The 25,951-nt window shown below is 54.3% G+C and overlaps 12 protein-coding genes across 12 annotated transcripts; 7 read left to right on the top strand and 5 right to left on the bottom strand.

Annotated features, from left to right (window-relative positions):
- Positions 1 to 75: 75 nt before the first annotated feature.
- KRP23_10455 (Alpha-N-acetylglucosaminidase) lies at positions 76 to 2,553 on the bottom strand (the record flags this gene model as incomplete). The annotated part of the gene is made up of 3 exons (XM_067880908.1): positions 76 to 1,922; positions 2,005 to 2,335; positions 2,404 to 2,553. 3 exons carry the CDS (start codon positions 2,551 to 2,553, stop codon positions 76 to 78), a joined length of 2,328 nt encoding a protein of 775 aa, XP_067741203.1.
- Positions 2,554 to 2,932: 379 nt separating this feature from the next.
- Positions 2,933 to 4,806, top strand: KRP23_10454 (Phosphatidate cytidylyltransferase 2; the record flags this gene model as incomplete). The annotated part of the gene is made up of 9 exons (XM_067880907.1): positions 2,933 to 3,214; positions 3,288 to 3,468; positions 3,586 to 3,606; positions 3,672 to 3,749; positions 3,823 to 4,022; positions 4,092 to 4,127; positions 4,217 to 4,342; positions 4,417 to 4,613; positions 4,701 to 4,806. 9 exons carry the CDS (start codon positions 2,933 to 2,935, stop codon positions 4,804 to 4,806), a joined length of 1,227 nt encoding a protein of 408 aa, XP_067741202.1.
- Positions 4,807 to 5,896: 1,090 nt separating this feature from the next.
- On the top strand, positions 5,897 to 8,321 carry KRP23_10453 (RNA-binding region-containing protein 3; the record flags this gene model as incomplete). Its single annotated transcript, XM_067880906.1, has 9 exons — positions 5,897 to 6,031; positions 6,108 to 6,442; positions 6,512 to 6,591; positions 6,682 to 7,266; positions 7,337 to 7,481; positions 7,556 to 7,682; positions 7,770 to 8,008; positions 8,088 to 8,223; positions 8,295 to 8,321. The coding sequence occupies 9 exons, from the start codon at positions 5,897 to 5,899 to the stop codon at positions 8,319 to 8,321; spliced, it is 1,809 nt and encodes a 602-aa protein (XP_067741201.1).
- Positions 8,322 to 8,414: 93 nt separating this feature from the next.
- Positions 8,415 to 11,500, bottom strand: KRP23_10452 (Protein BREAST CANCER SUSCEPTIBILITY 1-like protein; the record flags this gene model as incomplete). Its single annotated transcript, XM_067880905.1, has 3 exons — positions 8,415 to 8,765; positions 8,858 to 8,994; positions 9,094 to 11,500. The coding sequence occupies 3 exons, from the start codon at positions 11,498 to 11,500 to the stop codon at positions 8,415 to 8,417; spliced, it is 2,895 nt and encodes a 964-aa protein (XP_067741200.1).
- Positions 11,501 to 11,571: 71 nt separating this feature from the next.
- KRP23_10451 (uncharacterized protein) lies at positions 11,572 to 12,648 on the top strand (the record flags this gene model as incomplete). Its single annotated transcript, XM_067880904.1, has 1 exon — positions 11,572 to 12,648. The coding sequence occupies one exon, from the start codon at positions 11,572 to 11,574 to the stop codon at positions 12,646 to 12,648; it is 1,077 nt and encodes a 358-aa protein (XP_067741199.1).
- Positions 12,649 to 13,005: 357 nt separating this feature from the next.
- Positions 13,006 to 18,366, top strand: KRP23_10450 (Vacuolar protein sorting-associated protein 8-like protein; the record flags this gene model as incomplete). Its single annotated transcript, XM_067880903.1, has 1 exon — positions 13,006 to 18,366. The coding sequence occupies one exon, from the start codon at positions 13,006 to 13,008 to the stop codon at positions 18,364 to 18,366; it is 5,361 nt and encodes a 1,786-aa protein (XP_067741198.1).
- Positions 18,367 to 18,577: 211 nt separating this feature from the next.
- Positions 18,578 to 20,389, top strand: KRP23_10449 (Radial spoke head 10-like protein B; the record flags this gene model as incomplete). Its single annotated transcript, XM_067880902.1, has 1 exon — positions 18,578 to 20,389. The coding sequence occupies one exon, from the start codon at positions 18,578 to 18,580 to the stop codon at positions 20,387 to 20,389; it is 1,812 nt and encodes a 603-aa protein (XP_067741197.1).
- A 65-nt stretch (positions 20,390 to 20,454) lies between these two features.
- KRP23_10448 (Glucosidase 2 subunit beta) lies at positions 20,455 to 21,867 on the bottom strand (the record flags this gene model as incomplete). The annotated part of the gene is made up of 1 exon (XM_067880901.1): positions 20,455 to 21,867. The coding sequence occupies one exon, from the start codon at positions 21,865 to 21,867 to the stop codon at positions 20,455 to 20,457; it is 1,413 nt and encodes a 470-aa protein (XP_067741196.1).
- A 114-nt stretch (positions 21,868 to 21,981) lies between these two features.
- On the bottom strand, positions 21,982 to 22,425 carry KRP23_10447 (uncharacterized protein; the record flags this gene model as incomplete). Its single annotated transcript, XM_067880900.1, has 1 exon — positions 21,982 to 22,425. The coding sequence occupies one exon, from the start codon at positions 22,423 to 22,425 to the stop codon at positions 21,982 to 21,984; it is 444 nt and encodes a 147-aa protein (XP_067741195.1).
- Positions 22,426 to 23,004: 579 nt separating this feature from the next.
- On the top strand, positions 23,005 to 23,932 carry KRP23_10446 (uncharacterized protein; the record flags this gene model as incomplete). The annotated part of the gene is made up of 4 exons (XM_067880898.1): positions 23,005 to 23,056; positions 23,120 to 23,226; positions 23,293 to 23,550; positions 23,741 to 23,932. The coding sequence occupies 4 exons, from the start codon at positions 23,005 to 23,007 to the stop codon at positions 23,930 to 23,932; spliced, it is 609 nt and encodes a 202-aa protein (XP_067741194.1).
- Positions 23,933 to 24,190: 258 nt separating this feature from the next.
- On the bottom strand, positions 24,191 to 25,156 carry KRP23_10445 (Protein bcp1; the record flags this gene model as incomplete). Its single annotated transcript, XM_067880897.1, has 1 exon — positions 24,191 to 25,156. One exon carries the CDS (start codon positions 25,154 to 25,156, stop codon positions 24,191 to 24,193), a length of 966 nt encoding a protein of 321 aa, XP_067741193.1.
- Positions 25,157 to 25,263: 107 nt separating this feature from the next.
- KRP23_10444 (uncharacterized protein) lies at positions 25,264 to 25,887 on the top strand (the record flags this gene model as incomplete). The annotated part of the gene is made up of 1 exon (XM_067880896.1): positions 25,264 to 25,887. The coding sequence occupies one exon, from the start codon at positions 25,264 to 25,266 to the stop codon at positions 25,885 to 25,887; it is 624 nt and encodes a 207-aa protein (XP_067741192.1).
- Positions 25,888 to 25,951: the final 64 nt, after the last annotated feature.

Raw genomic sequence — 25,951 nt, 5'->3', positions numbered from 1 at the left:
ATCATTTCGATACGGTGTATCAAAGCAACTTCAACTTGTCTTTTTGCTTCGGAGCAGACCTAGACACACAATGGATCACTCTACCGCCGTCTGAAAGGCGTCTCGCGCTAGTTTTGATGCCCAGGGCCATTGTACGGTGTTTAGAGCGGCAAACTCGTCGAAAATGCGCTTCGAAACGGCAAGCGTGTCGCCCGTCGGCATGGTTGGGTACGACTCGTGGCTGAGTTGCCATTTGAGCTCGAACGCGATGCGAGCTTTCTTCAAGACGTCCTCATTGATTTTTCGTCCTTGGGTGTATGATTGACATACCTCTCCTAGCCACATGCGCCAGCGAGGCAAGTAGTAGCTCTTTACGAGGCCAGCCCACTCCTTGCCTGCGTAATCATGAATGGATTCGGAGTTGTTGTCGCCCCAGCGTGTCACTTGATTCCGAGCTTCGTACTCGTAGTAATCCTGAAGATTGTCCACAGTGGCAATATCACCTTCGTCGACAAGGCCCCGTGCGTCGGCGATCCAGTTGCCGAGCAGGAAGTCATCGCTCGTCGCTAGAATCTCGTCCAGGCGCTCGATCGTGATAAGCATGCGATCCGTCCAAGCACACAATTGGTCTGCTGGCACTCCCTTTCCTGTGTACATATCCTTCAAATGGAGGTACTGCGCCATGAAATGGTCACTAAGGAACTGCCGCGTGACATCGACCAGGTCATGGCGATACGTGTCGACAGCATGCAGCTCTGTCCCCGCAAACAGTAGCTCCTTCCAAGCGCGAGCAATGTCCATAGGGTCGTAAGTGATCAAAGTCGGCATAAAGCCATCACGGACGAGTTTCCAGTGTGGTATCAAGCACACCAAGCTTTTAGTAACACCACCGTAACCCAGCGTACGATTGTATACCGACTGCAGCAAGAAGCCCCAAGCCCGTTCCGTGTGCGCGTCTTGTGAGTGATAACGTTGCACTGCAAAGCTTGGGACCCACTCGTCCATGTCTAGTGGAGCATCCACCCATGCCATCTGCAAGGTGAGATCGTACACCACATAGTTCTGGAAAATGCCTTCCATGGTCAGACCCACACCTGCCATCGTCCCATTGCTGGCCTGGTTGGCCAACACGGGTGCTGTGCCGAGCGTCGGTAAGTCTCCACGCATCCCAGTGTTGCCACCAAAGTTGTGCAGCACGCAATAGATCCAGCTCTTGCCAAAGTAGTTGTCCATCTTGTTCCACACTGGGCTTACCTCGCTGTAGAGATCCAGAATTATCATTTTGTCGTTGGGCACGCCGTCCAGGTATGTCTTCACACGTTCCTTGGTCCAATAGTCTGGACTGTTGACAAAGAGCCAACCTTGGATGAGCCAAACTGCATTAGGATCCGTAGCCGTCATGCTATCGATGACAGCGCGCGATGCAGCCTGCAGCCGCACCGGATCAGTAAATTCTGGGTCCATCTCGTTGTAGGTATCACACTGGTACAGCGAAGACGTGTAGTCGTAGAGAGCACGCTGCTCCTCAAGGAAAGTCTTGCCGATTTCATGGTAGAGCGGGTCTGCGGGGTCCAGCATGTATACACAGCAGAACTCATCTGAAAAGTCTCCCCAGTTAGGCGAGCGAGTGAACTTTGCTTTTGGAAACAGCGACTTCATCTCTTCTGGCACATGGCCAGCGAAGGCTGGCAAGGCAGGAATCATACCGAATTCCCTCATGCGCGTCAGGATCTTCAACTGCAACTTGAACTGGCCATCAATAAAGGCTTGCGGAAGTGGGCCCTCCACCCAACTGCCACGGAGGTTGCCCATGCGACCCCACGCCAGAAACGCTGATCCGGCGAAGAACTTGTTCAAACCAGCAGCGCTAACGTTATAGTGTTTCTGGAACGTGTTCTGCCACACCCTCTCTTGCCCAGTGAACGCAAGCGGCATATTGATACCTGAGCAGCAGTGGACACACGAGTGTCAGTACTAAGCCCTAAGTCTCATCTTGCATCTGAAATATATATAAAAGATACGCACCGTTGAGCGCCATCCAGTCAATATGGTTCTCCCACTTCTTCCACCCCCACGTCCACGAGGAGTAGCTCACCGTGCACACGTTCTGGTAGTACGAGAACTTGCTGCTACGTTTGTGCCGCACGCGCTGGTCCACCTTTGGTAGCACGTAGGGCAGCTGCAGCTTGTGGTCGTCCCAGTCTGTCTGCGTGTGCAGTGCCGTCTTCAAGTACCATTGCAGGCCGTACGCCATGGCGGTGGCCGAGTTGGCGGCGATCTCGAGTTTGTCGCCGTCGTTACCCAGCTCAAACACGTCCAGATTATCGGCCTCGGAAGGCAGCACTCGGAGCGTTATCTAGTATCAATGCATTGTTAGTTTCCCATTGCGATCTCCTACGTGTAAGTGATCGTAGACAGCAGAACCTGGTCGTTGAAGCGTGCACCCAGTCGGCGGTGGATGAGCCCGCGCGTCGTCGCCACGACGTCGTGCGCCCCCGCGCTCTTCTTCAGCTGGTCGATGGAGGCCGCCGCGAGCAGCGGCAGCAGCAGGAGCGTCACCAAGATTCGCTTCATCGAATCTGTTGTTTTGAGCTCTTCAACCACGTAATTAGTTGCGTAATTAAACGACGAATTAATAAAACTGAAGTAAATCGCTGCGTGTCATGACGTAACGAAGCAGCGCGAGGTAATGTCCTCGATTAATTGAAAAACACCATATTCTGCGTCGTACGCACTCAAATAATCACCTTTATCAACCAATAAGATAACATCTGAACGCTTATTGGTCGTAATGGCCGACTCATTGAGGGTTTTAACAAAGAATTGGGCAGCTCATTTAGCCTCAAACAAGGGTGCTGTCCTCGCTGACGTACACTTCCCCCACGCAGACAAGGCATAAACGCTGTCCGAGCGCGCAGAGCACAAGTAGGCAAGCAGAAGACACAGCAGAACGATGGCCTTGCGTAAACGCCGCTCGAGTCCTGAGGGGAGCCCCAAGCACGCGCAGAATGCGTCGCCACCCGCGGTCAAGCCCGCAGGAAGACTGACCAAGTTCATGACGCGCGTCGTTGTGGGCTTCGCCATGATCGGCGGCTTCATCGCCATCCTGTACGGCGGCCACATGTACGCGTGGGGGCTCGTGGTACTGCTGCAGACGCTGCTCTTCCGCGAGCTCGTGAACGTGCGCTACCGGGCGGCGGCCGAAAAGAATATCCCGTGGTTCCGCTCCGTGCAGGTGCGTGCAGCTGCAAATGGAGAGGGGGAGGAGGAGGGAAGGTATAGACTAATGCTGACTCTTGTGGTTGCAGTGGATGTGGTTCGTGGTGGCGCTGTTCTACAACTACGGCGACTCGTTCGGCGCCTTCATCGAGAGCAGCAAGATTCGCTTCGTGCCGCCTGCCATCGTGCACTACCTGCGGTACCACACGTGGGTGTCGTTCACCATGTACGCTATGCTCTTCGTCATGTCGGTGCTGAGTCTCAAGAAAGGTGCGTGACTGTAGATTTGATGTTGAGCTCGTTGTGCTGTCGTACGGTTGCTTCAACGACTGACGCTGTGCCGACGAACATTTTGGTGTCAACGATGTGGTTTTATTGACTGGGTAGGTTACTACAAGTACCAGATGGGTAAGTTGGCAGGAATCTCGTTTTGAGTTTGCAGACATTCTAACTTGTGAATTTCTCGCTTGCAGGGCAATACACGTGGACCATTGTCACGCTGGGTTTGATCGTCTTCCAGATGAAATACGTCCTCACGAATATCTTCAACGGTACGAATGTAACAAATATCCTGACCTTGTCACAAGTTGCTAACGGGATTCATATGCTTGTTCACCCCTCTAGGTCTCTTCTGGTTCTTGTTCCCCGTGTCGCTCGTGATCTGCAACGACTGCTTTGCGTTCTTCTGCGGCAAGCTTTTTGGTCGCAAGTTCATTAAGACGCCGTTCTTGCGATTGTCCCCGAACAAGACGTGGGAGGGCTTCATTGGTGCTTTCGTTTGCACCGTGATTTATGCCTTTTTTTCCAGTGCCTTCATCTCGCAGGTACGAAGCAAACACGGTACCGTTTCGCGTATTTTGTTTATTGATTGTGTTGTCTTTTGTTCGTTTTAGTTTTCTTGGTTGACCTGCCCCGTGGAGAGCTTCGAGGTGAGAGCACAGTGTTTAATGCTGCAAAGCACTGGTCTTCATGCAGCATACGTGCTTATGGTAACACTGATGTCTTTATTTTGCTACAGTTCAAGCTGATTCCCGACCCGCTCACGTGCACACCTCGTGACGTGTTCCTCCCTCATTCCTACGGCGTACCGGTCTACCTGGCGGGTCTAATTGGTCGAAGCCAGATCCAGCTTCTCCCGATTCAGGTTTGATGTTGTGGCTGGCTAGATCGATGTATGGCGATTGCTGACGAGCTGTCTGGTTGTGTTCGTGAATGCAGTTTCACTCTATCTGGTTCGCGATCTTCGCCTCCGTGGTGTCACCCTTCGGAGGTTTCTACGCTTCGGCAATCAAGCGTACGTACAACCTGAAGGACTTCGACTCGGTCATTCCTGGCCACGGTGGTGTCATGGACCGAATGGACTGTCAGCTGATCACAAACTGCTTCACGACGGTCTACTTCAATACCTTCATTCGGTATGTCGTTCCTCTAGTGTTCACACGGCCCGCTACATCGTGTTGCTAACAGTTGTTGTGCTTTGTGTGTTGCTCCCTCTATTGCAGTTCGTCGACACCGTCCGTGGCGCTGATTCTGAACCTCGTGGCGCAGTTGACACTCGACCAGAAACAGGAGGTGCTGCGAGCCATCCAAGAGATGCTCCAAGGCTGAGACCATCTCAGCATTAGCACAACCATCTGACTGCTTAGAAGGAGGACAGAAAGAGAAACCATTGCCAACGGTAACAGAGACCATTTGCCACTCCCGTTCATTTTTTCTGAAGTCGTGGAGAACAACCTAACAGCGTGATCTCATCACCCCCTGCAAACAGCGATGTGAAGTAGTGCATGAAGAAGGCAAGCACAAACTATTCGCCGGGTATCTTGGGTGAGTACGGTGGTCAGTCCTTTAGTATTGGGTATTGTATGGCATTTGTTGCACAAGTAGAAATCGCATTACCATAACCTGGAAATAACCCGCCAGTACAATAATTACTTTTAGCTCATTACCGTAATTCGCTAAATGTTAGAGGTGAGCGACAGGATCAAACGCAGGATGCTCTACGAAATTTTGCAGGACCAAATTTCGGGTGCAAGATGCCTGCATAAAATTCTTCCCAGCTGGTGACGGATCCTTAGCGTTGACTGCCCAGAACCATAACATTGCAGCACATGTTTGACCTAAAAACGATCTGGCAGAGATTGAAGAGCATACATCAAGTCGACAACCTGCTTCTAGCACATCGTAGAACGAATAGAATTTTTTTTTATCCTTTTCCTCGCGAACAATTCTTGAGTCTGCGTTGTCCTCTTCACCTCCCGTGTCTTCTCTGAACGTCGTCCTAATAAACGCACGACGTAAGTGATCCACTTCCGGGGGTAGGAAACCTTGGACCCGCCTCTCTGAGAGCAGTGATAGCCCAATTCCTTGTGATGCGGACTTCTATCGACTTCTATCACACATGGAAGTGTGAAATTGCGAATTTTTCCACCTTGAACAGAAAAATCGGTACTCCATTTCGCTATCCGAAAAGTTGTAGAGCAATCTCCCCAGCTTTAACAAATCCATCTTTTCCAGCTAGAAAATAGGCAGAAGTAGACGCCAACCAACTCTTGTGGCGACAAGTTTGCTTCCTATGACGTCAATCCTTTCGTGTGAACAGTTCACTTTTTCATCGCCAATCACGGGCTTCAATACATTCTTCGAGACAAACGTTTCATTTTGTTCGTACCATATAAAATAAACAATTTCCAATTTCCAAATGGTAGTAAACGCACCGGCAGACGAGCGCTTCTGCCTGCGCATACGGAACCTCCCGGCCGTGCTGTCCACCGAGGCGATCACGTCCTTAATCTCCCACTACGGGTCTACTCGCGTCCGCGTATTACAGCGCCGGGTACGTAATGACCAGCTCTGCATGAAGGGATACTTTCATGTATCAATGGCCAATGTTTTTCTGATATTTTGAGCAGAATGCAGCGTCGAGCGGCAAGGAACCTGGTGCAGCACCATCCAAGCAGCTGCAAAAGGCTGTTGCTATATTTGCAACGCGGGAAGCACAGCAGAACGCGCGGCGACGTCTGCATTCCCTGGTATTGGCTGGTCAGCACCTGCAGGTGGAAGTGGTTGGCGACGAAGCTGCAACCGCCTCGACAGAGACGCGACCGCAGCCTGTGCAGACTGGGGATGAGTTGCCGCTGAAAGGACAACCGCCACTGCCGAAGGGTTTGCCTCCACCGCTGCCACCGACACCGACTCCCATGCAGAATCTTCTCTACGCACCAGCACCATTGGCTCCGCATCTTGGGTAAGTTGATACACTATTGAGCTGAAAATTATCAGTACTCATGCTGGATGGGGTTTATTTCGATTGTAGTCTGCATTACGCACCGTCGCCACTGCTGGAGTACAAGTACCCCAAAGCAACTGAAGGAATCGTACGCAATATTGCAAATGGTTTGTGGTGCTGTGATGATGATTTGTTGGAGTCAAAGAGTTGGATGGATGTTCCTAACTCGAAAGATATGTTGTTGTGGTTGTTTTCAGCTCTTATTGCGTTGCCTCGATTTTATATTCAAGTGCTGCATCTTATGAACAAGATGAATTTACCGCCGCCGTTTGATGAAGATGCGATCCCAGGAAGATTTTCCACTCACCGAGATGTTACACCACACTACTGTGAAAGTGAGGGTATACGTAAGCGAACTCTAAAGCGCCGCAGAAGCAACGAAAGCTCGAATGAGCAAATTGTTGAAGAGGACGAAGAAGATGATAGCGAGGAAGGTGGGAATGATGCAGTAAAAAGCATGGATCACAACAACACCCTTGGCACTGAAGAAGTGCATTTACCGTCATCACGGCTACAAAGTGGGCGTGTCACGGAAGATTCAAAGTCTGTTCAAAAATCTTCTGAGGCCTCGATCCAACCTGAAGCTAATTCTTCACGGCCCGTGCTTCTCGGTATGCCCTTTTCGAAACAGAATAGAGGCCCAGAAACGAAGAAGAGTGCGGCGCTCAATGTGGCGTTTCAACTTGGAACTGATACTGGAAACACTCCGAGATCACGCCGATTGACGCGTCCGGGCGTGATTTCAGAGAACGAGGTGAAGCGGCAGCGACTCGCACAAGGGGGTACGTCGTGCTTCAGTGGGACTGCTCGTAAGTATTGGTCTCACACGCTGACACCGTTGCGTGCAAACAGATTTCCAGAAGGAACCTCTCATGGCAACGTACTCGCGTGGATCACCATCGGCCGTTGTTGTGGTGGAAAATATCGCCCAAACAGTGGATGAGAAAGACTTGCGCTACGTATTCGGCTACGTTCTGCCGCTGGAGGAGGCTTTAACGTAAGTGTTGCTGCTATTTCGTTGCGGACTCGGGTGCCAGGAACGCGTTCTTATGTTTACCATTCTGTGGTTAGCTCGCTGAAGATCAGGCTCAGGCCAGGAAAGGGTTCTGCAGTAATAACCTACCCTGATGAAGCGGTAGCAGTAGCAGCAGTTGATGAACTGCATGGTGTACAACTGGAAGGGAAAGCGTTGCTTGTGGTACGGTATCGATTTTCTACCCCATCGCATAATTTGCGATATTGATGCTCAATTCCGATCGCATAATTTGCTTTTTGTGAAATACAGAGTTTCCAGAGCACCTCTGGTGTGTCCGAAGTGATGCCGAGTGTACGGCATTGGACTATAGAGGAACTGGCAAGCAACCGCCTACACGAATCGCAACTTGCTCTGGAGAAGAGCACAAAGACGTACCAGCGAGGCGAGCCTTCCGACACGCTCTATGTAAAGAACCTTGCCAAGGCAGTGGAGCTGGCAGACCTCTGCGCTGTCTTTGGTGCAGTGCTGCCTCCCGAATCTGGACCTGAGTACGGCACAACAGCGCATTTCAGCCATATTTTGATCGTGCTGACACTAACCACCTTGCGGTATTCTTGAACGGTGCAGCACGCTGAATATTCGCCATTTCACAACTGGTCGAATGAAATGCCAGGCTTTTGTGAAATACTCAACGGTTGAACTCGCTTCCAGTGCGCTAAACCAAGTCCATGGTGTCGTTCTCAAAGATAAGCCGATGATCGTGGTACGTAAACACTTTTTTCCTCATGGTGTGTGTGTGTGCTCATTCGATTCACATCGCATTACTTTTTGCAGTGCTTTCGTAAACCCCAAACAAACTAAACACGAAGTTGCTATCGCAGTCCACACCTTCACGTCTAATGCCCCTCTCTTAAATAACGATAGGGAAGATTCTTCACAACTTCAGGGCAGCATTCAGGGAAGCTCACGCAGTTTCGCCTCGCTGATGCTGTTGATCACCCAAAGATAATTCACAATGATCGCTGCAGACACCGCTTTCACCTGCGACTTCGCTTTCAGATGCCTTGTTTGCTGGCGCAATGCGTTCGGATTGAGCTTGTCGGAGACAATGATGAGCTTCCGTGTACGGTTTTCGCGCTTGTGCATTTCGTCGGGAATGTCATCCATGAATGGAATCAACTTTCCACCCCCCATGCAGATCAACGAGTTTAGCTCCGTGACCGGTGGCATAGGTGGAAGAAACTCCCCGATCAAGTGGAAACAGAAATCTGCAAACAGCATCGTACCAACGTTCGAGCGATCGACCTGTGTTGGCGCGTACAAAAAACATTATAAGCACGAGTTAGTGTGCATGCAGTGCCGCGGCTGAGCAACAACGATTCAAGATGAGATCGTACGTTTAGAGAAGTCAGCTGGAGCAACTTGTCACGTGTTGCCCGTGACCGTTTGACTGCGTCATGGATCCTTCTTCCCTTCCAGTGACCATCGGCTTCATAATTTACTTCACTCACATAGCCGCCATGGTCTGCGCAAACTGGAAGGTAGACGCATAATAAAGAAGGTGACACCCCGCCCATAGTGACGCCGTCAGTATCGTAAATAATGACCTTATACAGAACCATGATTGCCGTACCTTGAAGCCACTCATCGCTCACGATCCACCGACCGGCAACCAATGCCTTCAGATACTTCAAGGACCGGATCTTGACCCATCTGCCGGGCTTCGGGTCACTGAACAATTTCCGCTTACCATCCTTACGCGCCTGGGGAGGAGACTTTGAATCCGATTCATCCATCGAACGCTCCTCATCCTTGACTTCTTCGGCGCTAACACATTTCACAATCAAATGTGTCACGTGGTTGGACCAGTACTGGACAACTTCAGCACCAAGCAGCTCGGCCCATTCGTCTATCTGTTGCATTCGGTTTTCCTTAAATCCTGAGCACAGGAACACCATGCCTGAATGCGTTGTCAACGCCTTCGTTTTAGGCTTGACCTTGTTTTCCGAATGGGGCGAGGGCCTTGTTTTCGGAGCTCCAGCATTCGGCGAAGCCATGATCTCAGATGGTCGTCGACGTTGGCGCTTTCTTGCAGAATGGCTTGGGGTCGAGTCCGAGGCTATATCCTCGGCAGGTCTGCGAATAAAAGCCCCGGGCACGCGTCTATCCATTCCAGTGCCAATCAGAAACTTAACGCCGTAAAAGCCGTCTCCGTGAACCGTGATGATACGCGCCGCGCCCCCACGTTTATTGATTCCACTCCACTGCCGCTCAATTACGTCCACCAAGGCGCCGACTTGGAAAGTTTCGATTTCAAGCGGAAGCTGCGTTTGGCCATCAAAAACCGAGGATGGGTTTGCCGCTAGTCCGTTGGTAGGAGCTATTTTTCCATTGGATTGATATGTTCGCTCAGATGCCCCCGTTTGCGCAGTGTCGTCGAATCCGTTTGTTTCAGATCGTCGCCTTTTGAGCGGTGTCAGCTGCTGCTTCGCTTCAATAGCCCCCATCTGTGGTTCTTTGGCGACTTCAACTGTAGCTGATTGTGAACGCAGCGTCGCCTGGTGTTGTGATTGCGCTTGTACCACATGAGTTTTCTCTTGGGCTGCATCTGTAGCTGACTTCCGCCGCCGTGGCTCCAGAGCTTGCTGCTCCGTTCGATTTTGCTGAAATCCATCAGAAATGTCAACTGTAGCTGACCGTCGACGTTCTCGCAATGTCAGTGTCCGTGGCTTCGGCTCTACAGCTTCCACCCGCGCTTCATCTGTGGCTGCATCGGTAGTAGACCGCCGCCGTCTTGTAGATACAGTTTGTTGCTGCAAGTCTTGCAGTTGTGTTTCGCCTGCGGCTTTATCTGAAACAAGTGGATTTCGGGAAGACCGCCGCCGGTGCGGTGAAGATGATGCTCGCTGCACCTCTTCTGGCTGCATTTCGGATTCAATTTCGTCTATAAGGATTGCATTTCTTGAAGACCGCCGCCGCCGTGGAGTTATAGCCTGTTGCATCGGTTCTTCTACCGGTGTTGATGCTTCATCCATGGCTTCATCTGTGATTATATCTGATTGCTGACGTCGCGGAGATAATGTGTGCTGCTGCTTGGCTTTTACCACTTCCAGTTGTGTTTCATCCACGTCTGCGTTCGGAGCCGTAATTTCCAAGGTACACTGTGGAGATAATGCCTTAGCCTCCAGTTGTGTTTCATCCGCTCCTGCTGCATCCGCACCCGACCACCGCTGCTCATCCACATTGTCAATCTGCGTCATTGTATCCTCACAATGAAGTCTCTCCGCACTAGAACCTGCAATCGCTTCTGCCACTTGCGTCTTCGCTGCTCTCGGCGCTGAAATCTCAAACAGCGCTGGGGACATGGGCGACGCCATCTCGGAGTACAAGTCCCGTCGACGCGGCGACGCTCTCCTCACTGGCGTCGTTTGCTTCTCCGTCTTCATCTTGACCAATTGAGGCCGAAGCGACGTGCTGCCGCCAGTGATCCAAGCGTCCATCAGCGTCTGCGTCTGCGATCCTGGGGAGTTTTTCGTCTGCGCTCTCCGTCGCGGAGGTGACCTCCTCTCGGGCGTAGTAGCAGCAACTTTAACAGGCTTGGCTGCTGCAATTTTAACGTCGCTCGGGGCTGTCGTCACCTGCTTCTCCGTCGTCTGCTTGGTCGTCTTCATCTCGATTGACTGCGGCTGCTTTTCCGCTGCAGCATCCTCGGGCGCAGCGCAGAGCATCTCCGTGGCGCATAGTAGCTCCTGCACTGTCGTATCGTAGCGCAGCCGTCGCTTCTTGGCCGGCGCCTTGCAGATGGGGCACAGCGTCTTGAGCTCCAACGCACGGTGGATGCACTCCTCGCAGAAGCAGTGGTTGCACGGCAGCGACACGGGGTTGTCGTACGCACACAGGCAGATAGCGCACTGCAGTTGCGCCGAGAAGGTCTCCACGGCGCGCTCCAGCCGCTTGAGCGTCCACGGCGGCATCTCCGCCAGGCGAAATTGGGTCGTGTGCTCAAACTTTGACGTTTTGGTCGGATCAATTTTCAGCATTTTTGGTCCGAAGTTTTGGTCCGAGGTTTTATTACAGTATCTCAAAGCAGGAAGCGATTGCAGCAACGAGGATGTCTCTGGATGAGTCGTCCATCCTGATGGACCGCGCGCTGGTGACCATGTGCCCGGACCTGCCCGAGTCGCTGGGGCTGTACAACACGGCCAAAGACCAGTTCTCGCTAGCAGCCATGCGCACCGTGCCGCTGCTGGAGCACGTGGAGCCGGACTCGCGCAAGCTGGCGCTACTCCGCGATTGGATGCGCGCGTACGAGCCGGCGGAGGACCAGCCGCTGACGGCGGAGATCAGCATGGACTCGCTACGAGTGACGGCCAAGCGCGAGCGCAAGGAGCGCGAGCGGCAGCTGCAGGAGGAGAAGCACGCGCAGCGCACAAGCGAGAGCATAGCCGAGAGCGACGACAAGAAGCGCAAGAAACGCCAGCGCAGGAAGGAGAAGCACGCAGCCAGGGACAAGGAGAGCGGTCGAGGCAAGGGCAAGGACAAGGCCAAACCCAAGAAGAAGAGCGCAGGTAAGGAGAAGAAGAACAGCAGGACCAGGGCAGCAGGCCGCAAACGTCATGTGAAGCTCGACAGCGACGACGACGTCCTGTCAATTGAGGAATCGAGCAGCTCCAGTGATGAATCGTCGTCTTCGTCCAGCGAGTCGGACGACAGCAGAGCGAAGAAGCGCAAGAAGTCGTCGGGGAACCTGCCGCCCAAGGAGGTCGTGCTGTCCTCGGACGAGGATGACGAAGAGCCCAATGACATGTTCGACACGGACGACCCGGACGTGTACGAGGTGGAGACTATCATCCGGAAGAAGACGGGCGAGAGCTACGGCGACCCGGACTTGTACGAAGTCAAGTGGGAAGGGTACGATGAGACCACGTGGGAGCCGGCCGCCAACATCTCGAAGGACATGATCGACGAGTTCGAGGGCCAGCCGGTGCGGGAAGACGTGTACACGGTGGAGGAAATTGTTGATCGCCGCAGCAAGCGCGAGCCCTCCACGAAGCTCAAGACGCACCAGTACAAGGTCAAGTGGGTTGGCTACGACGAGCTCACGTGGGAACCCGCCGACAACCTCCCGCACAACCTACGACGAAAGTTCGACCAGAAGTATGAGAGTCGGAAGCGCCGACGGTCGTGAGAAGTGGCCAGCCGTAAAGAACGAAGTCTGAGACCGAAGATGGTCAAATACCAAGTGCAAAGTGCAACGAGCCACTACACTTTTCTAGTATGATGGCTACATTATGTATTCCACGCTATGTATTCCCTCTACAAGAACAGATCAGCTCATATCCCTCTAGAAGAGTGTTGCTGTCAGGGGGACTTCCCTCAAAGAGAACTTGGCTCGCAAAGGTCAAAAAGCTGCGGCGATCGTTGCGCGAGGACGGCTCTATCTGCTCGGGCACGTTACGTACAGCGCATCAACACGGCGCATCAGGATCCCCACTCTTCCGCGCGTCTTCTGGTACCTTCCACGCGCCAATCTGCAACGTAGGTCATGAGCGGCGTGGAGAGTTTGCTACTCGAGAGCGATGATGAAGACCTGGGGGAGCTGGATCTGTCCGCCATCACGCTAGAGGAGATCCTACGTGAGGAGGAACAGGCCACGAAGGGCACGCAGGCCCAGGGCGGCGGCGCGCAAGACGGAGACGAGCTCTTCTTCTCGCCCGCGACCTTCACATTGAGCATCGAGCCAGGCCCGGGCATGGACGTGGTCCCCGCGCCCAAGGCGGCGCCTGTAGCCGCGTCCAAGACGGAGACGCACTTCCGCTCGTCGCTGGAGATCGCAGAGGCTCGGGAGAAGCAGCTGCTGAGCTGCGTGGGCGTGGAGCTCATCTCCCCGCTGCAGGTGAAGCGTCGACTGCGCGCCCACGCGCGGTCCAAAGCCCTCAAATCCCGACGAGAGGGACTCGTGGCCATGAAGAAGAACCAACGGAAGAAGCAAATCGCAGAGGGCGCGGGTGCCACTGCTGTGGCTGTGGCTACGGAGAAGAAGTCCACGGGCGTGGTCAAGGTGGAGCCTATGGAGGCTATTAGTCGCCAGCTAAGGAAGAACATTGAGTTCAAGGAGTACGGCCCCGGGTCCCCCACGGTGGTGGCGATCCACTCTAAGTTCATTGCAATTGGAACGTCCAAGGGGCTCGTGATCATCTTCGACCACTTCCAGAATATCCGACAGGTGCTGGGGAACACGAACGACGCAGACGGAGATGGACCCGTTACGGCTGTGGACGTGTCGCCAGGCAGTGACTATTTGGTGTGCGGCTACCAGAGCGGACGCATTGTGCTCTGGGATATGATTAAGGGTACGTCCCTCAAGGCCGTGTCGGATGCACACGAGAACCCTGTTGTGAGTCTGCGCTTCCTCAAGGACCAGAAGCCCGTGCTCGTCTCGGTGGACACCAATGGGCTTGTGAACAAGCTGAATTTCTCCAAAATGATGGGCATGGTGTACGTTGTGGATGTGGATCCGCTGTATGACGGCTCCGCGGGGAAGATCTTGTCCATTTCGGTGCTTCCACAGTCTGCGGGAAATGCCAAGATCTCATACCTCACGGATCAGTATTGTCTCGCTGCACTGAGCACCGAAACCGTTACGTTTATCATTGCCATCGAACCAGAGGTCCGTGTGATCTACCGCTGGGCGCGACCTGATGACATTGCGCCGGATGACCCGGTGCTCCCGTCGCTGGCCTTCGCGTGGATTTCATTTCCAGGAAGCTCACGTGCTCTAGCGCCAGTGCTTGCTCGTGGCTGGGGTAACCGCGTTCAGTTCTTGGAGGTGGTTTTCCCGGGTGGCAAGAACCACTCGCATGGGCGCCATGGCTTCCCTACTTTCGACGAGCACGACCAAATCGAGTCCTCGAGCGCTGTTATGGCTGTGCAGTGGCTAGGCGACCAAGTGGTGGTGTATCTCAACTCGCACGATGAAATCTGTGTGTACGATGTGATGTCTCGCCAGGAGCTGGAAATCGTGGACGTTTCGTCCCTGGAGTTGGTGTTTGCGTCTTATCGTGGCAAGAACGCTCGCAGTTTCTCAAACAGTTTCCGTGGTTGTTACAACATTTTGTACCTGCTGGGTCTTAAGGAATTGCAGACAGCTCGTGTGCTGCCGTGGACCCAGCGCATCGATTTGCTGGTGGATGATGGCGAGTGGCTGGAGGCTCTCGCACTTGCGCTGGATCACTACGAGGGACTTAAGATCGCTGCGGCGGACCGTGCGGCCAGAGATCGATTCCCGCCTGTGTTCTTCCGTGACAAGCAGAATGATCAGTGCCTTGTTGATATCTTACATATGTGCCAGACTAACCAGCGTACTGGCGAGAAAGAGGATGTGTTTCGGCATGAAGAGAGTGCGGACGAGGTGCGTTGGGTCTGTGGTGAGGTGCCATACCCGCCTGACATTGCCAAAAAGCTAGAGGAGACACTCCAAAAAGCACGTAGCGGTGAGGTGACGAAGAACTTCGTGCCTATTAGTGTGGCTGAGCGCGTAGCAGATCTGCTGATGGAATACGTCCGTCTTGCCATCGCTAACGCGCCGGGTTCTACAGCTGCCGCTGGAGGCGAGCTGAGCCTGAACAAGATCGGAATGAAGCTCGACTTGGCGAAGAGCCACTACCAGATGCTGGCTGGTGTTTGCATTGAGTACTGTGCTCTCATCGGTCGAACAGACCTTCTCTTTGGAGAGATCTACACGCGATTCAAGGATGCCAACAAGCTCAGTGTATTCGTGGAGTTGCTGGAACCATATATTCTATCCGAGAAGCTGCGTAACCTGTCGCCGGTGGCCATGGAAGAGTTCGTCAAGCACTTTAGTGATCAGGGCAAGCTTGCCCAAGTGGAGCAGTGTTTGCTCCACCTGAATGTGGCAGAGCTGGACCTGGATACCATCCTCAAGCTTTGTCACGACCACGAACTATACTCAGCTCTCATCTACATTTACAACGAAGGAATGGATGATTACACGACACCTATCGATGTGTTGCTGGAAGCCTGCTCCGACGCAAAGGCGTCGAAGTCAAAGCCTGCACCAGAGCCGGCTCCTCGAGCTACTCGTGCACCTTCTGGTAGCAAAGTGAGCAGTTTGGCATCTGCGTTCGGGGGTACTACCCGCACGGCTGGCTCAAAGGTCTCAATTGCGAAGCCTGCTGGGTTGTCAGCACGCGAAAAAGCTGAAGAGGAAGCGCTCAGTGGTCCTCGACGCCGACGGTTGTATGGGTACAAACTGCTGTTGTACATTTCGTACGCGTTGAGCGGTCGCTCGTTCCCGAAGCATGAACCGATCTCGGCCCAAAAGCTAGGAAAGGTGCGCTCGCAGATCTGCTACCATTTGTTCGAACAGGCAGTGGCGGGGTCATCAAACCCGCGACCATACCCGCGACTCGAGACGCTTATTGATCTTGACGCACGTGAGCTGTTCAACATCATGGGACGTATGTTTGACACACCCAGCGTTGAGTTTGAAGGCGAAAAGAAGGACGGTTCGGGCCGTCCAACGAGCCGATACGACTCGGCTCGCAATGCTGAAATGACCAAGTGCCCTAGCCGTCTGTCGATTGTGCTTTCGCTTGCCGAGGTAATCTTCGGCCCGAAGAGCCCCTTCAGCTCTGTGGAGCACGCACACTTCTTTATGTTTGAGGCTCGTCTTCTCAGTGGCGGCTCCATCGAACCACAGGAATACGCTGATGCACGTGCCGAGGCCATTGGTGACGCCGGCTCCGCTAACAGTGGCGAATCTATGATGGATTCGCTGATGAACTTCCTGGCGCTTGGTCCTGCGTCACTTCTTTCGAAGGGCTCATCTGCAGTCACGCCTGCTACCTCTCAGGAGGAGGGCTTCGACAAGGCTGGACGTGAAGCTATGCTTGTGCGACTACTGACAAAGCTGAGCAAAGCCACGTACAACCACGAGGCTTTGTTGGCGAGTGTCATCCGAGAGAAGATGAACCGCGCAGCTGTGTTGTTATACAAGGATAAGGGTGACTTTACTCAGGCGATTGCCTCGTATCTGGCTGATGAAGACCACGAGTACCAGGTGAATGCTTTCAGCTACATCCGCGTGGAGACCGACAAGGCAGTGGATGGTGAAGAGATGGAGATGCGCGACAGTAATGGAGCTGAGCCTACCCGTCGCCGCCGGAAGACCATTGAAGAGGCTGTGCTTGCCCATGCACCGGCTCTGATGAAGACGGACGGCTACGCGTTCGTGACGTTGATTCTGGGCCAGTTCCCGAACTTGAACAACAAGATAATCCAAAAATTCCTGTCAATGGGCAAGGAGGGTGCGGAGCTCGAGTTCCTTTACCTCAAGCAGGTGCTTATGGCCTCATCGACCACGAGCGGCGGCAGCCCAAGCGACGAGGCCGATGTCGTGAAAGACCTGCTGGATCGTTCGAAGTTGCGTATCGCCGACGACCCCGCTGTCCAGGAGCGTTTCGTTCGCCTTCTGTGCGAGTTCGAACCCGCCGGTGTGTTCCCGTACCTTGAATCCCACGACAGCTACAAGGTGGATGCGTGCCTGCGGCTCTGCAAGGAGTTCGCAATCACAGACGCTGAAGCCTATCTGCTCGAACGCACAGGCGATGTCACCGGTGCTCTTACGCTTATCCTGCAAAGTCTGGAGCAAAAGCTCAAGATTCTCAAGCCGGCACTACGTGGATACAACGTCTCCGCTGTGTCTTCGTCGTCGACAGGAGCTTCGGACATGCTAGTAAGCACTGGTGGTGGCACTGGTGGCGCTGGTGGATCTAGTGGGTTGACTTCGACGTCAAGACACCAATCGTCTGACCGCATCATTGACAGCGTTCAGGAGGGCAAGGACGCAACGAAGACGCTGGAAGTGGCCTTGACCATGTGTCAGCGTAACTCGCTGCGTAACCGAGATGAGCAAGCAGAAAAGCTTTGGTTCACGCTGCTGGACAAGCTGCTGCGTATCCAGAACTCTGTGAAGCGTAGCCTCAGCTCCAAGACCTCATCTCGCAACGTTCCTGTCACTCGGACTCACAGCAGTGGCGGTAACAGTGGACATGGTGCTATGACTGCCTTCCAGGTGGCGTTGAACGAAATGATTCGTTTCATTCTTGAACGCATGGCTTCCTCAGTGTCGCTGAAGTCGATCCTTTTCAAGATCACAAACGAGCATGGTCGTGGTGCTTTTGGTGACTTCCGGCCCACTATATTCGGTATGCTGGACACGTACATCTACGAGCAGAACATTTACCAGACAGCGAACGCGCTCATCAGTGTGGATCTGTTCGACCAGATTACGACGCTGAAGCGAGCCAAGTCTCGCTGCTACGCCCCACCGTCGAATGTGTGCGGCTACTGTCACGTCACGTTGTCCAAGCCTCCTTTTGGTATGGGTCAATCTGGCGCTCCTGGCACGGAGAAGTGGCATTTGCACACGTCCATGGTGCTCGTTACGTCGGGTCAAACCTTCCACGAGTCGTGTGGCAAGGCTTGGCAGCAGGGTGTGGATACCAAGACTCCGGCAGCGCGCGGAGCTCCTCAGAGCAAGCTCTCGCGCCACCACAGCTCGATCAGTAGCATGGCCAGCGATGGACTGGCCGGAGAAGATGAAGCAGGCAGCCGTCTCCAGCGTAAGCAGCCGAGCACAAGACGCTACTTGACACGACTAAAGACGCAGCGCCGCGCATCCCGACGACAGGTGTCGCCTCACGTTGTGCTCGAAAGCCTCATCCGCGAGGACAACGGGCGCAACAAGTACCTCAAGAGCTCGCGCGCAGTTTTCTCGCTGCGCCCGGACCCGGAGGTGGCTGCCAGCAAGGTGAAGAAGCGCCTGGGGACGCGCAAGCCTGGTTCGCTCCCCGTGGCGCCCATCCAGAAGGGCGGCATCTAAGGCAGCAAATTGTTGAAATGAGGGAGCTGGCGGAAATGTGTCCAAACATCGTTGTGCATGTTTTAGGGGGGTAAGCAAGAATCAAATGGACCCGCGGACTGCGGGTCAAGTGTGTTTAGACGTTGTGTGTTGGCAGGTGCTGTGGGGGGCCGCAGCTTGGATCTATTTTGCTTTGTGCGCTTGCAGCCTGGGGTCGGTTGCGCTGGAGAGCATGAGCGAAGGCAAACCTGCAGCCAAAGCGACAGGAAGCGCGATCTACAGCGTTGGTTCCTGGCGACTCGGCGATGATGGATCCATCCACCGGCGCGGTCGATTGAAGTACTCAACCGGTGACGTGTACGACGGCGAGTGGGTGGATGGCAAGCGACACGGCCAAGGTGTGCTCACCTTTGGTGCAGGTGGCAGCTACACAGGGGAGTTCGCAAACGGCCTGTTCGAAGGCTTTGGCGTGCTTCGTGTGCCCAAGACGCAGCACCCGTTGACCAAGCAGTGGCTGCGTGGAGAGAAGTACGAAGGCGAATTCTTGCGTGGACTCAAGCATGGCCGCGGCACGTGGCAGACTCGTAGCGGGGATCAGTACGATGGCGAGCTGAAGCAGGGGCTTTATGACGGCCGAGGTGTGTGCGTCTATGCAGCATCGGGGGATGTGTACGACGGGGAGTTCGTTCGCGGTCTGCGCCATGGGCGCGGTGAGCTGCGGTTTCGTAATGGCTCAACACACAGTGGTGACTTCCGTCTTGACTACTTTCATGGCTTTGGTCGGGTGTCGTACGGGCCTGGAGGCATTCATGGTTCCTACGTTGGAGAATTTGCCGATGGCAAGCGGCACGGGCGAGGAGTTCGCATATACGGCAACGACGAAGCCAATAGAACGAACAGGAGACGTTATGAGGGTGCGTGGGAGGATGACGAACCTCAGGGCACTGGTGTGCTTGAGCGTGATAGCTGCACTGCTGTGGGGATGTTTGAACGTGGTCTTCAGAAGGGTCCTGGAGCAATGCGGTTTGCAAATGGCGATACGTACGATGGGAACTTCGAGAAGGGAGATTTTCATGGAGAAGGACGCATTGTCTACCGTGATGGCGGCGCGTTCGAAGGCACATTCCTGCGCTCTAAACGCCATGGTAAAGGCACCAGAGTGTTTTCCAATGGAGATCGATACGTAGGCGACTGGGCTGACGACTTGATGCACGGCCGAGGAGTGCACACGAGCACAATCGATTTTACGCCTCGCGGTAAGACCAAGAAGGGTGGAGGAAGTGGCAAACTGGTTTACGATGGGGAGTACTTCAACGGACACCAGACTGGAGAGGCTACCATTGTCTACGTGTTCATACCGTATATGCCTGACACCGAAGAACGGCCTGAAACGGAGCTTGCATCCAAGACGCAGGAGGATTCAGCAAACCAGCCTCAGAAGCAGTGGCCGAACTGGGAATGGAACGGAGAGTTCGAGTTTCCGGAGGGCTCTGGTTGCTGGCATCGTGGGCGCGGGAAAACGACGTATCAAGGTGGTGTCCTGCGTGGTCGCTTCCATGGGCAGGGCGCACTGCGCTCGCCTGATGGGAAATTGTGGCGCGGTGAGTGGGCCCACGGGCAGCTTCAAGGGCGTGGCGAACGCGTTTACCTTCCTTTAGAGTTTGACACTCTGACGACAAAGAACACGCTGGAAAAGGACGTCCCGACCATCACGTTGGCGGATAGTCGGCTGGGGCTTTATGGCGTGGTGCATTACGTTGGTGAGTTCGTGAAGAACGTGCGGCATGGCGAAGGTGAACTGCTGTACACGAACGGATATCGACTTCGTGGTCGTTTTGCAAACGGCTTCGTCGAGGGCGTAGCGTGCTATGGCGTTGGCAGACTTGGAGGAGATGCTCGATGGAGATACGGTGAGTTTGTTCGCGGTGAGCGCAAGCGATGGCTCAGCGAGGAAGAGGAGGCAGTGATTCTGAAGCAGAAGCAAGACGAGCAAGCTGCTGAAACACGCAAGCAAAGCCTGCTACGAACGCTGATGCCGAGGTGACGTGCTCAAAGACCTGACAACTAAAACATCAACGCGAACATAGTTCTATTCTATCATTTGACAAGCTAGAGTTCTTCGTGGCGTTCAGGTTTACTACCTGCCTCTACCTTTGCGCCTTGCTGTTGCAGTTCCTTGGGGAATTGTTTCACTTGAGCGATTTCGCCCACCAATGTGTCTTCTTCCACTGCCTCGCAAGCAGCAGGCGTCTCGAAGCGAATCTCGTACTCGCACATTTCGCGCTCTTCGACGGAGACGACGCGGTTGGCAACACCGCACGAGAACTCGACGCGTGTCTGACGCTCCTTCCCATCGGCACACGGCTCGCCGTGGTTGTACTCTTGGACACGCGCGAAACGAGCCGAATCTTCATCGCTGGTCAGCCACTGATTCCAGATACCCAGACCAATGGGACGGGGAACATCTTCCTCTTCATTGTCATCCGCAGCGGTAGCCCCGACCTTGGTTTGGCGTTCTGCCTTGGTCCACTTCGGGTAGCCTGGCTCAGTTTGGGAGACATTCTGGAACGGACACAGCACCATGACGTATTCGCGCGGGATAACGTTGGGCGTCCCACCTTTCAGCTGCTTCTCGTCCACCGTGTGCGGGAAGCACTGACCCACAAGCTCGACGAACGCTGGTTTCCAGCTCGCGTCCGAAAAGGTGCTCCGATCAACTACGCGACTCTGAACATACGTGACATACTGCACTGTCCGCAGCACATTGTACGACTGCTCCAATTGTCCCTGCAGCTCCGGGTTGTGCTGCACTCGCTGCTGCAAGTCCTCAAATGCTCGTTGCCCTGCCTGGTACGCTTCTGCAAGTCGGTCAAAGTCGGCATTCAGCTGCTTCACCTTGTCCACTGCCTCCGTCAAGTAACCTTTACGAACTCTCATGCCTTTTTGCACCGCACCCAGCCTCATCTTGAGCGCCTTCAGTCTCTTTTGCCATTGGATCTCACACGTGTCAACACACACGCCCTCCCTCTCGTCGCTGCCGTCACAACAGTCACACACTCCATCGCCCACGAAAGCCAGCGACACCAACCTGTCGTCTGCTTTGCAGCCAAACTTGCGATCAATTGGCATCCTTCTGGAGCTCAACAGCACGCGGGAACAAGCCGAAGTGTTCGGCTCGTCGCTTCCGTCTTCGCAGTCGCAATAGTCGTCGTCCACGCGATCGACCGGCAAGGCATCGACGCAGAATCCGCTCTGCGCCTCTAGATATGCGGTATTTGCATTGGTGTGGTGCCCTGCGAGCCCCAGAATTGCGTCGTCGTCCATGAAATCCCAGTCGTCGTCTTCTTCGTCCTCATCCTCGTCGAAAGCTTCGCCGATCCCGAAGCGTTTGAAGTCACCGGAGCTGGCAGAAGCCGCGGCGACACTCGGCACTTGGATGGCCAGCACCAGCATGCACGCGATGGCCACAATCACGGCCAGGAAGAACGCCAGCAGCGAGCGGCGCACGGTACGCGGCGCCATACTCGGCGATTGGTGCAATGGCACGAGCAGCTACGAAGACATTGATTGGTGGAAAATCTGCTTTAGTTACCTTTGACATCAATGATGTCAACCTTCTTGTCTGAGTTTCACCGCTCATAAAAGCGTTGTGGTCGTGCTGGCGGTGGAGACTTGGTGGGGCATGGAGACAGGACGGATGTGTTTCACTGGACGAAGAGCGGCGATTAGACTGGGTCTCTCTTCTCCGTCGCTCAACTCGATCAACTCGTCTTCAGTAGTCGACTCTGAGGCTTCGCGGCTTCTTTTGCCGTTCTCATCCAGCAGGTTTCGTCCTCCAGTCTCCCACTTGTCCTCTTCTTCCGCCACGGACACCCAATCGTCTGCGAGGTTCTTTTGCTCTGCGTTATCGATACTTTCGGTCCCCAGCAACTGCTGCTCCCCATTCGGTAGGTCGATTCGAGACACCCCTGGTAAATGGCGACTCATGTCAACGAGGCGTGCGGCCCCCATTCGCAGCAGCTTCACCACCATCCGACCCACAAACACCATCAACGTGAAGAACTTAGCCATAACACCCATGGCAAACAGCGGACTGGGGAGACTTGGGACCAGGTGTCGTCAAGAAGAATCCCTCAACTTCAACGTCCAATCCCATAGTGACGTCAGTTTCTTGGGCCGAAAGGACACGGTGTCAGCACTTCATTAGTTGCTGGCACGAACATGACACGAAGCCGCTACAACAGGGGTGGGCAAGGCGCTGGACACTACTCTAGTAGCAGTGAAAGCAGCTTCGGCAGCGAAAGTGATGTCGAAAGTAGCTGTGCTAGTGACGCTTCAAGTGATGGTCTAGAGCTCGGACTGAGCGGGAAGGGCGAGGCGGAGCAGAAGTTCAAGCGGTTGCGCCGCATTTTCCTTAATCGCCCGACGAAGGTAAAGAAAAGGGAGAGCAACCAACAGCGACGGCGGAGTCCCAGCAGTAGAAGATCTGGACTGGAGCGAAGACCACTCAAGGTTTTGGCGACAGAACGATCACGGTCACAACGTCCAAGGGACAGCGTCTCAAGTAACAGCAGCAGCACAAGCGATGAAAGGACGTTGGAAAGACCATGCAAACCAGTGAACTCAGCGCGGCCACTCCAAGCGGCGATTGATCAACATATGCATTCGCTGTGGGAACAGATGAAGCGGCATTCTGCGCAGCGCGACTCCAGTACGTCACGTGGCTCCCCATCTTGTCAATGCTACATCAATTTCTAACACCAGTGCTTGTTAGCTGCTGGCCAGGTTCAGAGTATGCTCGAGCAGGCCGTGGATGAGGTTCAATTTCTAAAGAAGCAAGAAGAGCGCGCATTAGAAAGCCAAGTGAGGCTTATCCGAGAGGTGAGCGCGAGTACACTCAAATTGTAACCATGTATTTTCTCATCAGTCTTCGTGGTTTTGATACAGAGCTACGCTTTGCGACTGGAGGTCTTCCAGCAGCAGTACCTGAGCAAAGTAGCCGAAATTGAAGATGAAATGTACGCTTCAATCCAAAAGCGGCAAGAAGAATGCGATGCAACTGTCCTAGCTGCAGTCAAAAAGCTCCAAGATCAGACCCAACACGCGTTATTGAAGGATTTGGCTACGATGAATAGCGAACCGATGGAGGAACAGTTCGACTCAAGCTCATTCTCAACCGGCAGCAGTTCAGCGAGTCAGTCAAAAGTGCGTCGACACCAAAGCGGACCGCTTCGCCATGACCCACTCAGCTGCAATTCTTCTCACGTACCGCCAATGGTGAAGCACGTATCTCCAGTTTCGAAGCAGCGACAGAAATTGCAAGCACTCGAAGAGAAGCTTGCAGCATTTTCACCTGATTCGCTAATTCGTGTCAAGAACGAATTGGCCACATCAGTCCGTGCTGAGCGGACCGCAGCGAAGCCTAAACGAGAATCCGTACCGAGACGCAGGCACTCGCAACGCAAACACGAAGATCAAGACACATTTGCTGACGAATGGCAAGTCTCGCCGCTATCACCGCTTCGAAATGGACCATCATACTGGAAAAATGGCATTTCACTTGAAGCACGAGATGTACGAGAAGTAGACAATGCTGGCAACCCGGGCAAGCATGAGCAAGCAGCTTCTGCAACAGTGAAAAGACGAGCACCTGCATCTTTCTTAAGCCGGCGGTTCCTTAGACCGGAAGAGGAGGAAGAGCTGCGCCATCTCCGAACGAGCATTGGCCTCGCAAAAGACTGGATGGCGATCAATAGTCAGGCGTGAGCGAGCAGAGAGGCATTCACGCAGTCAATAAAGGAGACACGAGCACGGCAAGGTCAGACGCGAGCGCTAAATATTCTAATTACACGTTGATCATTGCCGAGATGCTGGCCAACGCGGCCTTGTGCTTTTCGCGCTCGAGCAGCATCACAACCGTGGTCTTGCTGCTCTTGTCCACACGCTCGCGCTCGGTCAACGGAGTGTCGAACGAGAAGCTGAGCTCCGCCTCCTGCTCGAGGAACTCGTCCTCAAAGTTGTGGAAGAACTTGGCTGTCTGCTCGTACGCCGTCTTGGTCTTCTTCCCCTTTTTGGCGCCACTTGCGCCGCCGCTCTTCTCCTCCGTGCAGGTGGCCAGAATCAAAAAGTAGTCCATCTTGAAGCTGTTGCGCAGCTCCTCCGTGTCTTCGTTCTCGATTGCCCACTCAATGTCTTCGTGCAGCGCCGAGTGTAGCGCTGGTACGAGCTGGTACGGCAGGTTCACCATGCGCTCATTGAGCACAAGTCCGACGTTCTTGGTGCTGAGGATCTGCTGCAGCTTGGACTGGTCAGCGCTCGGACACTTCTTGGCCACGTACTGCAAGATCTGCTGCACGCTGGTCTCGTTGGCGAAGCTCTTGAGGTTCATTGCCGTGATGAAGCCGTATACGTCGTCCTCCCCTTCCACGCAGACCATAGTACCGGCCGTGACTTGGCCCACGACGGCGTTGGCCAGGCCAGACACGTCGAAGGGTTGCGACGGCGGCAGGTAGGCCAGCAGGAACTGCTTGACACTGTGGAAATGAGCCTCGCGCGGGTCCGAGAAGAGAAAGTCAACGCTCACGTTGCCACCAGCAGCTGCAGCGGCCTCTCCGCCGTCCATGTCGTCGTCCGAGTCCTCGTCGTCATCGGCTCCAGCGGGCGCCGCAGCGAACGTGAGATCGTCCTCACTGTCGCTTTCGCTGTCCGAGTCGTCCTCCATCATCTCCACCTCATGGTCCTCTGCGCTAGGGGCCTTCGGGTCCAGCGGTGCCTTGCCGGCGTTGCGGGTGCGCTTATTCTGGGGCGGCATGAACGTAGCTACGAGCTTGATTAGCAATGGAGCTGCTGGTTGGCCAGCGTCGACTTTTTGAGCCAACAATTGAAACCGGTACAAAACCGGTTGTTCCGTTGTTGACAATGGACGGACCTTCCTTCATCCCGCCGCCATTCCCGTTCCCAGAGGCGTGGCCGCGAGTCTTCGCGGAGCAACAGCAGCGACAGGAGCAGCGGTGGCTCACTCCTACCGCACTTCCTCTAGTGCAATGGCCGGCAGCACAATATTATCCCTACCCTGCTGACCAACCGATTCCAGCTCAAGTGCCACCGACTGTGACGGTTGACGCGCAAGACGAAGACGGAGAGGACGACGGAGAGGACGAGTACGAATACGGATACGTCCTGAGCGACGAGTGGCGAGAGCGGTTCCAGTCGTCGGTTCAATTGCAGCAACCACAGCCAAAGCGCAGCAAGGGCAAAAAGAAGAAGAAAACACCGCTAAAGAAGACCAAATCGCAGCGGCAGACAGTCAATGCAGAAGCTGTTGCCGCTGCCAGTGCGAGCCGGTCCGGCCACTTGCAGCGCGAGATTCAAGCAGCAAAAACGCGCGAACTGGCCCGGAAGTGGAAGCGGCGAGGCGGCACCACCGCTGCAACTACTGACCCGCAGGCTGCAGCACTGGAGACGTCGCTGAACATGCTGTTCGACGAGTTCTGCGACGCGTTCCAGCCAGTCGTGTGGCCGCACGATCCGCTCCAACGATAAGAAGTGCACCACCTACCGGTAGCGTTGTCGGGCAGAAATTGTGACTACTTGCTAATTGCATCGG

This window comes from Phytophthora ramorum (genome assembly GCF_020800215.1).
Source record: "Phytophthora ramorum isolate Pr-102 chromosome Unknown Phyram_PR-102_s0010, whole genome shotgun sequence".
Lineage (NCBI taxonomy): Eukaryota > Oomycota > Peronosporomycetes > Peronosporales > Peronosporaceae > Phytophthora > Phytophthora ramorum.
This window is presented reverse-complemented; position numbering and strand designations above follow the sequence as displayed.